Below are 16427 nucleotides of genomic sequence, written 5' to 3'. Positions count from 1 at the left end.
CAGGGCACCCCGAGAACAGCGCAAAGGCGGCCGCGAACCTGCAGGCAGGCGCGGCTCAGTGCGAGGGCCGGTGGGGGAGGCCAGGCTGAGGGCGTCCTGGGGCCTGGGCTGGGCTGGCCTAGAGGGTGGGGCGCCCTCGTCCCTGGCCAGCAGCTGGCCCAGGGGAGTGGCCTGGTCCCATCTACTGAGTTCGTGTGGTTCCGGGCCCTCTGGCGCCCCATTCCTGAAGCACCGCTTGTTCTTCCTCTGCCCGGGTAAAGGCGAGAATTCATTTCCACAACAGGCCCGAGCCCAGCCCTACCTCAGCAGCCCTGGCCCTCTGCCTGCCCAGTGCCAGCCGCAGGCGTGTTTCTACCCCACAAAGACTTCCAAGGGCGGCTGCGCCGGCTCCAGGGTGTGGGCCTGGGACGGGGGGGGGGGGCGGTTTCCAGCTGCCCTCCCCGCCACCGGCCTCCTGCCTAGATCCCTATGGGCCGCGGGGTCACGCAGGACCCTTGCTGGGTTGTCCCTGCTTCACAGGGGGGAGGGGGCTGAGGGGCCCCCAGCAGCCCCTCACCCATCTCACCCACTCTGGCACCGGTGGCGCATCGGGGCTCTGGCGACACCACTGGGCAGCAGGAGGAAGCTGGTTGGATGTGGGGTGCGCCCCTGTAAGGCTCGGAGTCAGGTGTCTCCAGCCGCCGCCCTCTGCCCCACTGTCTCCTGGTGACACAGGGATGGGCTGCTCAGACCCGCACCGCGGCTGGGCGCCCCGGCCCACCCTTCCCTGAGAGGTGGGGGGGCGTCCTCTTGTGGGAGGAACCCCAAATTCTTCCCATGCAGACACATGGAAGCAAACGGGAGGGTCCCCAGCCCAGCGGGGACACGCGGCTGACACGCGCCCCAGCCCGTCCCGATACTCCGGCCCTGGGGCAGCGCCCCCACCCCAGCCTGAGGCCCGGCGCAGCCGCGGAGATGCCGCAAACTCACTGCAGACACCGCACCCGCGCCTCAGCCCCCCACCCCGCCACACGCTCCCCATGCACAGGTGGGCAGGCAGGAGCGGACCCCACAGCTGACACCGGGCCTCCTCACATGCCGGCTCAGGACATACCTGCTCAGAACAGTTCAGAACAGGCGGGGCTGGTCGTCCTGTGTTGGGGCCTGCCAGAGGGGTGCCCCTGGTGCCCACACCCCTGGGTGCCCCCCCGGGTGCCCACATGCACACAGGTACCCCCACACACAGGTGCACATAACGCACACAGGTGTCCCCCCATGGGCGCCTCCCCCACAAGTGCCCACAGACACAAGGTGCGCACACAGGAACACATGCAGCACCCGGGCGCCCACACCCCCAGATGCGCACATGCAGCCACACACTCACAGACCCCCAGGAATGGCCACCTGCGCCCCGCACTCTGTTTGCACCGCTCACCTGCACGGGGGCCTCTGGCGGGTCTCTCCAGGCCAGGGACCTGGCAGAAGAGGCTCCTCGCCTGGTCCTCCAGCTCAGAGGGGCTCGCCGGAGACTCCGCTGGTTCTGCCGGGCTTGGCTGGGGGCTCCCACTCGGGTCCTGCTCCCAGCTGGGTGCAGCTTCAGGCGCTGGGTCCTGAGGCGCCGGGTCCTGAGGATCTGCCCCGAGGCCGTGCTCCCCGTGACCACCGGTCCACCCCAGCAGGACCGCACTGGTGCCCGCAGGGGGCAGCCCCTCCTTCCTCTGCCGTGGGCCGCCCACAGGAGCAGGGGTCAGGTTTTGGGGAAAAGCACGAGGGTTCCCCGGTCTCAGACTGTGGGGTGCTGTTTGCTCGCTCGTGTGGGGAGAGCAGCTGATGCTGCAGCCGGAGCCCCCTCCAGCCGGGCTGGGAGGGCTTCTGCGGGGTGGCGCGGCGAGCGCCAGCCCTGCTCTCCTGGAGGGCGCTCAGGGAGAGGCAGAGGAGCCGGGCTGCGACCAGGAGGCTCCTGCCCAGCCCCGCCCGCGGCACTGTGCTCCCCCGGGGCCCCCTCCGCCCAGGGCCGCCTCCCCCGAGACCCCTGCCTCAGCCAGAGTGGCGAGTGGGAGGAAGGCCGCCCCCGCCCCCTCCCGCCCCCGGCTGGGCCCCTGTGAGGCCCGCAGGCGGGCAGAGGCCCCGGGTGAATGTGCTGGAGGCCCAGGCTGGCCGCACCGCCCGCAGCCGCTGCCAAGTGTGGGGAGCTTCCCGGCCTGGTCAGGGGCCGCCTGGCCCGCGGGGTCCTGGTCCCGTCGTGCCCCGCTGGCGCCAGGGCCGGGTGGGGGCAGCCTGGGGCTGTGTCTTTTGTCCCAAAGTCACGGTTGATGATCCACTGGGGCTCGCTGGGCCTCCCTGCGTCTTGGGCTCTGGGCACAGGCATAGCCGCCGGCGAGGGCCTGGGACGAGGGGCCGCGCAGGTGCTGGGGGCTGAAGAGCAGGTTTTTGGTCACAATTTAGACAAGGCGGGACAGGTGGGTGGGGACGGGGACACCCGGCTGGCTGCGTGAGTGCAGGGACGCGCTTCCAGACCTGGCGCCCCCCCCCCCCAGGATGCTGGCCCGGGAGGGGGGAGGGGGGCAGGAGGGGGGAGGGTGGGAAGCGGGAGGAGGGGCCAGCCTGGGAGCTGCTGTCTGCGGCTGCAGCTGACGCCCTCACTTCGCGAGGCTGGGGGCACCCCGAGGATGCTGGCTCTCACCCACTCAGGTGGTGATTCCCGGGGTCCCCGAGAGGGCACCGGGCCTGTGGATGCTGTGGCCCCTCTCGGCCCCCCGCCCCTGCCCGCTGGGCCCTGAGCAGAGCAGCCTGGAGCCTCTGCCGGCGCCCCGACCTCACGACGTCCAGCGGGCCTGGCCCGCCGACCTGGCCACCCGCGGGCGCCCCCACGCCGGCCTGGTTTTCTCCGTGGGACGCGCTCCCTTTGAAGCCGGCAGGGAGGAGGCCGCGCCCGCAGCGCCGCTGGAAGCCACAGGAGGGGACGCGCGTTTCCTCCCTCCCGCCCCGCCCCAGCAGCCCCTGACCTGCTTTCTGCCCCCGGAGGCGTCTGCCTCTTCCACTTTCCAGAGGTCAGCGCTGCCCGGCCCACCAGCGCCCCAGGGGTCCCCGCGGCCCCTCGCCTGGCGCCCCTCAGCACCCCTCGGCCCCTCCCCTGGCGGGCCCCGGCCGCTCCAGGAACAGGCGCCTGGGAGAGTCCGTGCGGGTCTCGCTCTCCCCGCTCTTAAACTTCTCCCCAGTCAATCCTGAGGAGGAAAATGACCGAGGCACAGAAGGAAAGGGACGGCTGGCCGTGGGCCCCCGGCCGCCCCAGCGCCCCGACCCTCGCGCCCTCCTCCTGCCGCCTGGCCTGCGTCCCCGTGGGGCCCAGGTCCCGCCTCCGCGGCGCTTTCTTGGCGACCTTGGGGGGTGGTTGCTTTATTGGGCTGTTTGTTTTCTTGCTCTGGGGTGTGGAGCTCCTTGCGTCTCTGGAATGTAAACCCTCTGCTAGTGCCCGGCTTTCAAGCATTTTCTGCCCGTGTCCCAAGCGTTTTCTGTCGCTCTCACACTTGGGCCGACGCTGACCTGGTTTCTGCGGCGGGCCCGGGGCCGGCGGGGGGGCCCAGGCTGGGTGAAAACGCGAGGAAGAGCGTTTGCTCTCGCAAGACACGAGCTTGACGAGTGATCTAAAGTGAGAAGAGGCCTCCACACAGCTTTCCACAGTGGTTGGACCAGTTTGCACTCCCACCAACAGTGCAGAAGAGTTTCTGGACCTACTAAACATAGAGCTTCCATAGGATCCAGCAATTCCACTCCTAGGTATTTACCCAAAGGACACAGAAACATCAATTCCAAAGAGCACCTGCACCCCTATGTTTATAGCAGCACTGTTGACAATAGCTAAGCTTGGGAAACAGCCCAAATGCCCAAAAACAGATGCCTGGATGAACAAGATGTGGTCCATGTACACCATGGAATATTACTCAGCAATCAAAAAAGATAAACACATGCAGTTTGCAGCAACATGGATGGCGCTGGAAGGGATCATGCTCAGCGAAATAAGCCAAAAAGAAAAAGAAAAATACCGGATGGTCTCACTCATAGCAGGAATCTAGAAAACCTAAATAAGGGACCAGGAAAATGAATATAAGAAAGTGAAAATCAAAATCAACAAAAAACTATGAACCAGAGACACTTTTAGGGGGGCGGGGGCGGGAGGGGAGGGATTGGGGTCAGAATGGGGGGGCTGCAATTGTATGGGGAATATAACAATAAAATTTATTATTAAAAAAAAATAAAGTGAGAAGAGGCCAAGAAGATGCAGCCACATCCAACTCCGCCAGTGCGGCGCGGCCCCGGGCCGGGTGAGCGGGCCTCGCGCCTCGGCTCCCTCCACACAGACGGACACAAAAGCGCGCGAAGCGGGGGAGCGAGCTTCAGCTCCACACCCCTCCCCTGTGCGCAAGGATGGGTCTGAGCGGCTCCTGGACGGGGTAGAGAGGCTGACCCAGGAGGCATCCGGAGGAGAGGGTGGGAAAGTATCCTCTCAGCTTGGAGGGCAGAGTTTTCTTAAAAAGAAGACAAAAAGGAAAATAATAAATCGGACGCCATGCCATCGAAAGCTCTGCTTATCAGACTCCAGCGCTGGAGAAAGCGGCCAAGAACTTGTACCCAGCAAATGTAAAGGGCAAACAAAGCAAGATGTCCTAGGGGTGCCCTGGGAAGCTGGCCGCAGGCCCAGGCCTCCAGCGGGAGGTGGGGCTGGGGGGCGGTGGCGGCGGCCACCGTGGGGAGAAACTTATACGGGGAAAAAACTAACAGGGATGGGGAACAACAGACCTTCATTAAAAGCCCCAAACAAGCAACCCAGAGTCTGACTCCTGGAGACCAACAGCAACGAGCCACAGGGGCAGGCGAGGGGCAGGTCAGGCCGTTGGTGTCCACGGGGGGCCCTCGCCCAGCTCCTCACCCACATCAGGGAGAAGGGTTTCCACCACGGTGCAGGGTGAGCGCGGGCGGGAATGGCGGGCTGCCATTCTCACTGGTGTAAGGCAGTATCTCAGTGTGCTTTTTTTGTTTTATTTTTTTAAAGATTTATTTTTTAGAGATTTATTTATTCATTTTACACAAGAACCCAGGTACAGGCCAGATGCGCAAGAGGGTGAGAGGATTCACCAGAGACAGAGCGGGGAACAGAACAGGCAGACTGACCGAAGTACACTGCTGAGGGGAGCAGCGGGCGCGAAGGAGAGGTCTGCCGCACCATGTGGGATCCTCGCCGGCCAGCCGGAATCGAACCGGCGCTTCAGAGGCTGCAGACAGCTTCACAGTGCGGCGCTCAACCGCCTGCGCCACCAGGGGAGGCCCAAGATTTATTTATTTTTATATAAGAACCAGGGTACAGGCCAGATGTGTGAGGGTGAGAGGACTCACCAGAGAGAGCGGGGAACAGAACAGGCAGACTGACTGAAACACACTGCTGAGGGGAGCAGCGGGCGAGGCAGGAGAGGTCTGCTGCCCCATGGGGGTAGCTCCCTGGCTGTCTGGAGATCGAACTCGTGTTGCAGAGGCTTGGGATTGCTTCATAGGTTGTGTCTGAACCCCTTGCGCCACCAGGGAGACCCCATGATCCTTTTTGAGTTAATTTTTGTGTAAGTTAGGAGGATTATTAGGTCAGTTTCCTTCTCTCTTGCCCGGGTGGCTATCCAATTATTCTAGCACCATACACTGAAGAGGCTGTCACTTTCTCATTTAATTGGTTTTATCCTTTTGTCAAAAATTCATGTAGTCTATGTGAATTTGTATCTGTTCCATTTATCTGCCCCTGGATCACTGTGACTGTATAGTGACTCTCAGCACCGGTAACACTGATTCCCCCAAAAGTCAGACGATTCTGGGATCTTCTCTTTTTCATAGAAATTTAGAATAGTCTTGCCTGTGTCTGTAAGAAACCACGCTACAATTTTGATGGGAATTGCCTTAAGCCTACATGGAGATGAATTTTGTCAAATGCTTTTTCGGTATCACACGATCATGTGACCTCTTTAGCTTTTGATGTGGTGGATTAAAATGATTAATTTTCAGACATTGAACCAGTCTTGCATGCCTGGAATAATTCTACGTAGTTGTGGTATGTTATTCTTTTTTATATTAGACATTCGATAAAGTTTTGTGAGGATTTTGCATCCAAACTCATTAGAGCTCCTGCTCTGTAGTTTATTTTTTTGGTGCTGTTTCTGTTTGGTTTCGTATCGGGGTCATCGTGGCCTTATAAAATGATTTGGAAAGTGTCCCATCTTTTATTTTTTGGGAGAGGTTATGTAAAATTGCCTCAATCTTTAAAATTCTCTGGTGAAACCATCTGGGCCTAGATATTTACTTTCCAGTTATTTTTACAACAGTTTAGATTTATACACAAACTAGGCCAGATAGTGCCGTGACTGCCACAGCCAGGTTTACTGCTGACACCTCGCCTCAGCAGGTGCTGCTGTGCTGCGGTGGAGCCAGGGCCCCGGCTGAGCCGCCCGGCAGCGGTTATCTGCGGAAACCCCGGGCCCCACTCCACCCCACCTGCAGCCCCGCTCGCGACCACACCATGGCTGCTCTGCTCCCAGATGACGGCGGAGCCATGGACGACTTCGGGAGAGGACTCACCCTCCCCCCGCCCCTGGGCAGTGCTGCCTCTGCTGTCCGGCTCTGGACCTCCTCTCCCTGGCCTCAGATCAGCAGGCGGCGGCCAGGGCTGGGGGCCGCGAGGGCAGCTCTCTGGGTCTTGCAACTTGCGCCCCTTCTCCTTGCTCTCAGCGCACTCCCCGCAGGTAGGTTCCCCTGGGAAGCACAGGCCGCGGGGGCCGGCGGAGGTCACGGCGGCGCGAGGGCCTCCAGGTCCGGGTGCCCAGGGGCCATGCGGCCGACGGGGCGGAGCCCAGAGACCGCGCGGGGACCGCAGCCCTCGGGGTTTGGGGGGCCGCCCCCGCCCCGCCCCGCCCGCCCGCGCGGACTCACTGGCGCACAGCGCGACCCCGGCCCCTCGTGGGGGCAGCGGCCCCGCGTCCAGGCCCCGGGGCTGCAGTCGCGGAGGGCGGCCTCGGCGCCCCTGCAGGTCACGTTGTGCAGCCAGGGCGGCCCCATCTCCCCCGGCAGCGGGACGTCCTTGGGGGCGCCCGCGCCGCCGCAGCCCAGCTGCCTGCAGACCGCCTCCTCCCCGCGGCGCCGCCCGGACGGCGCCGTAGCTGGACCAAGACGCGCCGCGGGGACCCCGCTCCGGCGGCCGCAGGCGCCAGTGACCCGGCGCGCGGGGTCCGGGCCTCGGGCGCAGGTGCCGGGCTGGCGGCTCCCTCGCGGGCGCCCGAGGGCACAGGGGTACCCACCCACGGGGGGCGGCGGAGCGGCCAGGCCCCGGGCCCCCCCCGCCGCGCAGAGCCGCCCCGTCGGCCCGCGGCCCCTGCGCACCCGCTCTCGGGCGCCGGGCGTGGAGGCCCTCGCGCCGCCGTGACCTCCGCCGGCCCCCGCGGCCGGTGCTTCCCAGACGGCACCTTCCGGGAGCTCCGGCTGGTGAAGGGCGCAGCCCCTGCGCGGGGCCCCCCGAGATCCGCAGCCCCAACGGCGTGGGCCGCCTCTGCGCGCTGCACCGGGCTCTGCAGCGGGGCGGCCGCGGCTCCGAGCGCACCAACCGCAGTGCAGGCGCGACGACCACCTGCGCGGCCGCTGCGACGTCCGGCGCGAGGCAGAGGCGGTCGGCGCAGGTGGGCGCGGGCTGGGGGTGCCCGCGCGGCCGGGGCGGGGCGGGCGGGGCGGGGAGGGGAGGGTGGAGGCCCACAGATGGGGGAGGAAGGAGGGGCAGAGGGTGGGGCGGGTGCCAGCCTGGGGGACGGGGCCAGGGGCGCCCACAGACGGGGCGCAGGGCCTGAGCCTTGGACTGACCCCAGCGGGAAAGGCCTCCCCTCGACCGTGCTGTCCGGGCGGGGAGAGCAGGGAGGGGATATGGACAGACTCGGGGGTGGGGCTGCCGGGTGCGGGCCTTTGTGGGTGGGTCCAGGGCCCCAGAGCCGGGCTGCCCCTCCCCCTGGGCCTGGAAGAGTCGGTGTGACTCGTCCACACTCCCTGTGCTGGGCGCTGGGGCCCCACGGCTGCGGGGGACAGTCCATCTCCCGTGTGTCCGTGGCCTTGCCCTCCGGGACCGCAGAGGGCTTTGGGCAGGCGAAGGCTGTGTCCGCAGGTGGACACCTGCAGCAGGTGCCCTGACCTCTGACCTTGGGGAAGCAGCCAGGCGCAGGGCAGATGGGTCTCGGCTGCCAGCACTTGCCCAGTGCGGGGCGGACCAGCTGCCTGCCGCAGGCGGCCTCTGCTGGCCGGAGCCTCTGGCCCAGCGTCCACCTGGGAACAGGGTCCTTCCTGAAGCGCTCTGCTCCCCAGGGCACGCCGAGGCCCGGCTGGCAGGCGGCGAGCCCCCCTGTGCCGGGCGCCTGGAGGTGAGGCGCGGCCTGACCTGGGGCACCGTCTGCGACGCCTGGATGTGGCCACGGCCCCCGTGGTGTGCCGGGAGCTGCGGTGTGGCTCTGCCGTGTCCATGCCCGGGGCGGCCCACTTCCGCCGGGGTTCTGGGGTGGTGTGGACAGAGGCCTTCCGCTGTGCGGGCAACGAGTCCCTGCTGTTCCACTGCCCACGGCGGCCAGGACACCAGTGTGGACACAGCCAGGACGCCGGGCTCCGATGCTCAGGTGAGGCCACAGGCGAGCTGAGGTAGCCCTGCCCCGTCCCTGCCTGCTGCCCTTTAAGGTGAGGGTGTGCAGCCACTCACAGGGTGCCTCTGGCCAGGCAGGGGCATCTGAGGAAGGCTGCCATGAAGTGCGAGCTGGGTGTGGCAGGGACCCAGGAGCAAGGTCCTGCCACCCTGTGGCCACAGCCCTGGGCCCAGAAGGACGAAACTCCGGGGTTGGTGTGGGGTTGTGGGGCTCTGACACCCCTGCCCCCGAGTTCCGGCTGGTCAACGGCAGCAGCAGCTGCCAGGGCCGTGTGGAGCTCCTGGTCCGGGGCGTCTGGGCACCCCTCTGTGCCACCCGCTGGGACCTCGCAGATGCCAGCGTCCTCTGCCACCACCTCAACTGCGGCAGTGCTGAGGCCACGCTCCAGGGAGGCCATTTTGGGGGCGGGGCTGGGCTCATGTGGCCCGACCAGTTCCACTGCGCTGGGACTGAGCCCTATCTGTGGAATTGTCCTGTAAGCACCCTCGGGGTGCCCTCCTGCGCCCCGGGACACGCTGCCACTGCCGTCTGCTCAGGTAGGTCGGGCAGGGCACACAGAGAGGGCCTGGGAGGGCAGGGGGCGTGGGCCCCCTCAGATTTGGGGAGAAAGACCAGGCCCTCCCACCTCCCCGCCAGGCCTCCCCCAGGCCCTGCGGCTGAGAGACGGGCAGAGCCCCTGTGATGGCCGCGTGGCGGTCTCCCTGGACGGCTCGTGGGGCCGCGTCCTGGATGCTGCGTGGGACCTGCGTGGCGCCGCCGTGGTGTGCAGGCAGCTGCGGTGCGGGGCGCCCAGCGGGCCTAGACGCGCCTGCGCCGCCGCGTGGGGCGCCCCGGTGGGGCTGCGCGCCGCGCTGTCTGGGCACGGAGTCCCGCCTGACGCAGGGCAACGTGACCGTGGGCGCTGTGCCGCGGGCGCCGGGGCCTTGCGGGACGTGGGCGTCGTGTGCGCGGGTGAGTGTGGCCCGGCCCGCCCGCGGGGCCGGCCCTGACTCCGTCTCTCCACAGGGAGCCTCCGGCTGCGCCTGTCCACGGCCCCGACCGCTGCGCGGGGCGCGTGGGGCACCGTGTGTGACGACGCCTGGGGCCTGCGCGACGCCCACGTGGTCTGCGGGCAGCCGGGCTGTGGCCACGCTCGGGGCGCCGGGGCGCGCACTCCGGGGCAGGGCCCGGGCCGTGTGGCTGGACGAGCTGGGCTGTGCGGGGAGGAGGCGCGCTGTGGCGGTGCCCGTCGGGGGGCTGGGCCGGCCCGACTGCGGGCACAGGAGGACATGGGCGTCTTCTGCTCAGGTGGGTCCTGTTCCCCGCGTCCCTTGGGGGCGGCTGGGCGGCAGCCGGGGTGCTGTCTTCGTGCTGGAGACACCCCCTCTTGCTCTCGGGAGGGGCCTCTCCGCAGGGGGTGCGGGCTGCTACCCCAGCGGGAGCCTCCCAGGCCTGGGTCCCGCGCTGCCCTGGGCGGGGTGGCTGGGGTGGCGGTGCCGGGGCTCCCGGGGCGCGGGAGGCGCCTGCTCATCCCCCGGGGCGCCCGCGCTTTTCCTGTCTGAGTCTGAATCCCCCCGACGTCCCGCTGGGGGACTGTCCGCCTGTTTTCAAGGTGGTGCTTGAAATGCTTTTGCTCGCAGGGATCTGGGCGTGAGCCCCCCGGGGAGACGGGGTTGTCATCTAGGGTGGGGGGCGGGGGGCGCGGGGCCGCCCCAGGAGCCCGCTGTGCCGGGGAGCGGCCGCCCCTCCGCGGCCGCGGCCCTGTGTTGGGCTCGGGGACGTTCCCGTCCGTCTGTCCTCGACGGCGCCTCACCCGCGTGTGTCGCGGCGGCACCGAGGCGCCTGTCCGGCTCTTCCGCCGCCTCTGCGGGCCGGGCCGGGCCTACCGCGGGGCGCCCGTCTCTGCCCGCCGCGGCCCGGCCTGGGCAGGCTCCGCACCCTGGCGCGCCCATTCGCCGGCCAGATTCAGGGGCGGCGCCGGCCCGGGCCCCTCTGCGGAAGCGATTCCGCGGGCGCTTTCCCCGCGCGCTGCGACGGCTCCCGCGGCCGGCTGGGCCTCCGGCCCCCGGCGCCCCCCGGAGGGGCCTGGACCTGCGGAAGCGGCAGCCTCGTCCTTTCCGGGGCTTGAATTCAGTGTTTTTACGCGCCTGCTCCGCGGGTCTCGACCACACGGTTTCCTGCCTTCCCAGCAGTTTCCAGGGCGGCGTCTCCGCGCCACGCGCCGCTGCCCAGACGTGACAGCGCGGCCCCAGCCGGCCCCTGAGCCTGCGCCGCCAGCACCCGTGGGTGGGGACGGTCGCGGTGCGTGACCGCGGGCCTCGCGCGCTGACCCGGCGTGCGGCCTTGCAGGGTCGGTGGCGCTGAGGCTGCGGGGCGGCCCCGCGCGCGCTGGCTGGACGGGCTCTACAGGGGACCTGGGGCGCCTCCCTGGCCGGCATCTGCGGCAGCTGGGCTGCGGGGGGCAGGGCTGGCTGGAGAGCAGGCCGGTGCCCGCCGCGCCGCGGCCCCGCCCGGGTGGACGGCGTGGGGGTGCCGCGGGCTGCGCAGCTCCCGCTGTGGCGGGGCCCCTCGGCCCGTGGCACCCCCGCGCCTGTGCCCCCGGGGAGGAGGCGTGGATGCCCCGTGCAGGTGGGGCCCTGGCGGTCTCGGGGGCCTGGAGGTGGCGTCAGGCAGGTCCTGAGAAGTCACCTGCAGGACACGTGGCTCGGGCTGGGGTGCAGGGCTCCCCAAACTTCGTCCTGAAGCCTTTCCAGGCGCGTGCACAGGGACGGCTGTTTTTAATGGCACAGAATCATCACAGGAAGGACCTCGGGATCCCGGGGCGGCCCCAGACTGCGCCTCCACGGCAGCTGCCCAGGTACAGCTCTGCGCGCCCGCCCGCCTGACCTGTCACCCCGCGCTGACCTGGCCTTGCCCGCCCCGCCGCGCCCCCCACCCCGCCCACCGGCCCGTTGCAGGCGAGGCGGCTGCTCCGGCGCGTGGAGCTCGGGCGCGCCGGCTCCGGGCCACCGTGTGCGACGACGCCGGGGACCTGGCGGACGCCGAGGTCCGTGTGCCGCCAGCTGGGCTGCGGGCCCGGCCGTGTGGGCGCCCCGGGGGTGCAGGGGCAGCGATCCCGCCCTGTGGGGAGCCCCGCGGCGCCCTGGGCCACGGGGACTGCGGGCACCAGGAGGACGCGGGCGGGCGCTGCTCCCGTGCGGGGGCGCGGGCGGGGGCGGGGTGCCCGAGGCTCCCCGAAGCGCCCCCACCTGCGCGCTCCCGGGGCTTGTCCGCGGCCGCCCTGGCTCCTGCGGCCGCCGTGGGACCCGCCGGCCCGCCGCTGGCCTCAGGGGGGTGTGGCCCCCGCCGGGGCCGGCCCGTGGCCTGCCGCCCCCCAGGGCCGGCGCCGAGGCTCCTGCTGTGCCCCCGGGCGGCCGGGAGCGGAGCCCGCCGCAGCCCCGCGCTGCCCCCTCCCCGCCGGCTGGGGCTACGCGGCCTCGCGGGGGACGGGGAGGGGGAAGCGCCCGGGCGCTGCCCTGTGTCCAGCTCCGCGGAGGCCGCCGGCGGTTGGAACCCCGGGGCTTTCCCCGCCCCTCCTCCTGGGCCCTCCGCTCCGCTCCGCGGCCCCTCCCCCAGGGCGCCAGGGTCACAATCCCCCAGGTCACGGCACCCCGCAGCACAGGCAGCAGGAGGACCCGCCTCTCACTGTCCCTCCAGGCCCTCCCCTGGCCCCCCACCTGCCGCGGAGGCTGGGAGCCTACCTATGGCCTTCTGCTTCGTTCTGGGTACCCTGCTGGGGCTTGTCTCTCTGGCCCTGGGGGCGCGCTGGTGCTGCGGCCGAGGAGTCTGCAGGGGCCGGTGGCGCAGCCGGCGAGGTTAACACAGGGCCCTGGGCTGGGGGGGCCTTGGCCCGTGGCCATCCTGGTGGCTGCCTTGTGTGGCCAGTGGCGTCCCGTGGGACCTCTTGTGGTCTGGGCCCACGAGCCATAGGGACGGGCCCTGGGCACGGCTCTGAGCCTGGCTTGGCCAGCCTCGGGTGCCTGCGTATGAGGACGGGGCTCTGGGCTCATCTGGGGAGGTTTCTGGGTGCCCAGGGAAACGTGGCCTCTGGGAGAGCTGCCTCCGAGGAGCTGAGGGGGTGGGCCGTGGGGGCACAGGCTGCCACGGTGTCTCCTCTGCAGGTTCTGGAATGTCGGGGAGTCCGCCCTCGGAAGGCGTTTATGAGGACATCAGCGCCTTCCCCGTGCGGGAGAAGGAGGGGAGGCCGGAGGAGCCCCAGGGCCTGGAGCAGGAGGAGGGGTATGACGCTGCCGGGGAGCCGGCCCCTGAGGAGGAGGACGTGGAGGACGAGGAGGACGCGGAGGACGCGGGCGCAGAGGGCCACGGGCCCCTGAGCGCCACAGGTGTGCGCCTCTGTGCCCTGGTGTCCCTCCTGCTCTTCCTGCTGTACTGCTGCCCCCAGGGCTCGGGGCCGGCCAGCACCTACATTTAAAGACCCTGAGAGCTGCCTCGTGTGCGTGGTCACTGCCCGCGGGCTGGGCGTCAGGATGTCCGCTCCCGGCAGCGGCGTGGCCGCGTGGGGTGTCTGGGGGGCCGGCTGGCTGGCGAGCACCCGGTTCTTCTCATGGCGGAGCGGAGGCCTCTAGGTCCTTGCCCCCGGGGGGCAGCGGGAGCGGGCTGCGGCAGCCCTGGGCAGCGGGGCGGAGGACACACGGGGTGGGCAGCGCTTGCTCTCCCCGACTCCCCATCCAGGTGGCTCCGGCTTCACGGCGCGGCGAGTGGAGCTGTGAGGACGCGCCGGGCATCGTGGGCGCGTCTGTGTGCGTGCGGGCCCCTCCCGACACGCAGGAGGCGCAGCCTGGGCCCTGGAGCGACCAGGGCTGGCCACTGGGACACCAGCAAGACTGGGGTGGGGGGGGCCGCGGCGCCTGGCTCTCACGGTCCTCATGAATAAACTCCCTTCGGATTCATTCTGCAGCATGAACTCACCCCAGAAACATTCCTCCTACACCCGCGTGCCCGGGGCTGGCTTTGGACCCTGCCCCCTCGCCATGGCCTGAGCAGGCCCCAGTGTTCTCAGCCACAGCCTCTGCCCACATGGTTCCCTGGGGGCAGGCCTGCTCCCCAGTGACCAACCAGCCATGCTACACTTGCAGGCAGCCCCCGCCCGGCCCTTTAGGGCCCAACCTCCGCACTCTCCCCTGCACTGTGCCGATGACCCACCAAGCCATCGTGACCACACCCCAACCCACCACCTGACTGACCATTGGTGACCACACCCCGACCCACCTCATGACTGACAGCTGAATGGCAGAGGGCAGCAGAGTGGCCTCTCCTGCTCCACCACAGGCAGCTCTGGCCGCGGCTCCTCCTGCCCGGCAACCTCCCTTCATACCTGGTGCGGGTCTGGCCCTGCCCAGCCAGGCGGAGCGAGGAGCTGATCGGTGCTAAATGGCCCAATCAGAGGTGTGGCTGGGGCGCCTTGAGAGAGGATTTAAGGCAGGGCCATGTGGCCTGGGGGGAGGGAGGTCCAGCCCTCAAACCCGGGGGCGCGGCCTTTGCAGAGACGGGGCCTCGGTCCATCTCTCCTTCCCCTGAAAGGGGCCTCGGAGGCCTCGGGCCGGGCGTATCAAGGAGCCGCTTGTTGTCGGGGTTGTCCAGCCTCCCCCTCCCCCCGCTAACAGGGGTATCCTGACGCTGCCTTTGGGGGCCAGTGGTGACCATCGCCACTGGCCAGCGCTGCCCGGCCCTGCTGACAGGGGGCCGTCTGGGTCGGGCGGCCGCCCCACGTCTCCCCGGGCTGCCAAGCGGCCGTGGTGGTGGGCCGGGCCCGAGGCCTCTCTCAGGCGTGAGCGCGGGGAGACCCACGCACCGGCCGGTCCCCCATGGGCTGCAGGCCCAGCTCTGTTGTTACCACAGCCCTTGGTTTGACTTATGGCCTTTTTAGGCTTTGGCTGCCCTTTGTCCTTGCGTTCTTCCCGGTTCAGAAAGGTCTTGAGAAGGGTCAGAACAGGCGCCTTGGGAAGTGACTGTGGAATTTGGGGTGGAGCCCGCAGGACAAACCCTGTGGGATCCTCTACCGAGTTCCCGAAGTAGAGCCAAACGCGAGGCCCAGCGCAGCCGAAGACACCGCAGCCATCTCTGGGTCCCCCCCACTTGGGTGTCGCCCCTCAGCGGCGCAGAGACGGGGACATGTGCATCTCAGGCACGTCGGTCACTGCAGGGCAGAGCCTGGGCATGGGCGTGAGCAAAGCAGCGCCCACCGGCCCGGCAGGGAGAGCAGCGCCCCGGGGACGGCGGGGGGGGGGGCCCGGCTGGCCCGCAGCCCTGGCGTCTGGTCTCCGGACGCTGATGGGTGGGAAGCTGTGGTCACGCGCCTCGAGCCGCGCTAATGGTCCCTGAGAGCCTCCTCAGCGGTGGCCTCCCCAGGGCCCGCCCCGGCTCCTGGCCCCGGCCTTGGATACTTGGAGGTTTCATGAGCAGCGGAGCTCGCGCCAGAGTGCAGTGGACACGGAGAGGCCACAAGACGAAGCCACAGCACGGCCGGTCAGGCCCAGCAGAGGTGAGTGACCACAACTGTGCTGCCCTCGGTGTTCGGGAGCAGAGTCCCGCTTCAGAGGGAATCAGCGTCTCAGCAGGAATCTCAGACTCAGCGGGCAGGGAGGGAGCGAGCAGCCCTGCTGGCCGGCGCAGAATGCAGCCTCGTGGACGATGGGCCTTGGGGGGGGGTCATCCAGGAGACAGGAGCAGAGAGAAGCAGGAGAGTGAGGGCAGTGAGGAAAGCCGGGGCAGGGGCCAGAGTGTGTCCAGCCCACACCAGGTGTCCACCCGGGCCGCATGGCTGCCGGCCACCTCCTTGTGACAGGACGCGGCCCCAGACAGGCCAGAGCGTGGGAGCTGCCCTCACAAGGGCACCAGCCTGGAAAGTGTCCGGCCTCTCCAGAGACTGTGTCAGGTACCCCCATCCAGACCCCAGTGTCCTCCCCACACTCGACAGGGCCACCGAGTGCCCAGACCCTGCCCAGCACCAGCTCCCTCAGGGCCGGGGTGGCTCTGCCAACTGAGTCGCCTACGCGGGGAGGAGGCCCATCAGTCCCTTGGGGTCAGGGGAGCAGGCCCCGGACACTGGCCAGGACCTCTGCCTTAGTGTGTTTCTGTTTTCAGAAGGGCCGTCCTGACTCCCAGGTGCCTGCGGGAACCTCGCACGGGAACAGGCAGGATCTGCAGGTGGGTCACCCGGGACCAGACCAGGTGGGGATGGAGGGTTGACAGCGCCTGTCCGGGCCGCCTTCCCGCTGACCCCTTCCTCCATGACCCTGCTGCCCATCCAGCCTGGCCAAAAGAGCTCCCCGTCCCGGCAGGACCCCTACGTTCCCCCTCCCCCTGCAGCACCCCAGGCTCCCCCTCCCTGCAGGACCCCAGGCTCCCCTCCCCCTGCAGCACCTCCACCCCCGCGGAGTCTCGCTCTCCCCACCCTGCCGGCCTCGCCCGCAGCCCCTGGGCCTCGCTGGAGGGTCGGTCTCCGTCCCCCCCAGTGGTGTCCGGCTGTCCACGGTCTCCTCTTGTGACTGAGGGACTGGGCAGTCCCTGCCGGCCTTGCCAGGGGCCCCGGGGCCTCCGCGTCTGACGGCGTCCCGGAGGCTGTCTTCACCCCACGCCGCCCCGTTGTCCCTGAGCTCGAGCTGCTGTTCTGCGGCTTCTGTGTCCCGTGTGAGAAACCCAGCTCCGTCCCGGTGGAGACCGCGGGCCCTTCGCTCGCTCAGACACGCGCGCTCCCGGGGCTGGTGC

The 16427-nt window shown here is 68.8% G+C and overlaps 1 protein-coding gene across 1 annotated transcript; it reads left to right on the top strand.

The window, feature by feature from the left end:
• Positions 1–2291: 2291 nt before the first annotated feature.
• Positions 2292–13131, top strand: SCART1 (scavenger receptor family member expressed on T cells 1; the record flags this gene model as incomplete). The annotated part of the gene is given in 18 exon segments (XM_084244517.1): positions 2292–2470; positions 6659–6755; positions 7081–7255; positions 7498–7620; positions 8353–8442; positions 8445–8657; positions 8843–9217; positions 9318–9474; positions 9476–9587; positions 9590–9632; positions 9687–9855; positions 9857–9886; positions 9888–9919; positions 9922–9939; positions 9942–9968; positions 11010–11189; positions 11450–12205; positions 12821–13131. Coding segments are annotated over 18 exon segments (3087 nt in total).
• Positions 13132–16427: the final 3296 nt, after the last annotated feature.

The sequence above is a fragment of the Talpa europaea genome (assembly GCF_964194135.1).
Source record: "Talpa europaea genome assembly, chromosome: 10".
NCBI classification, from domain to species: domain Eukaryota; kingdom Metazoa; phylum Chordata; class Mammalia; order Eulipotyphla; family Talpidae; genus Talpa; species Talpa europaea.
Note: the sequence above shows the minus strand (reverse complement) of the source record. Positions and strands in the feature narration are given on the sequence as shown.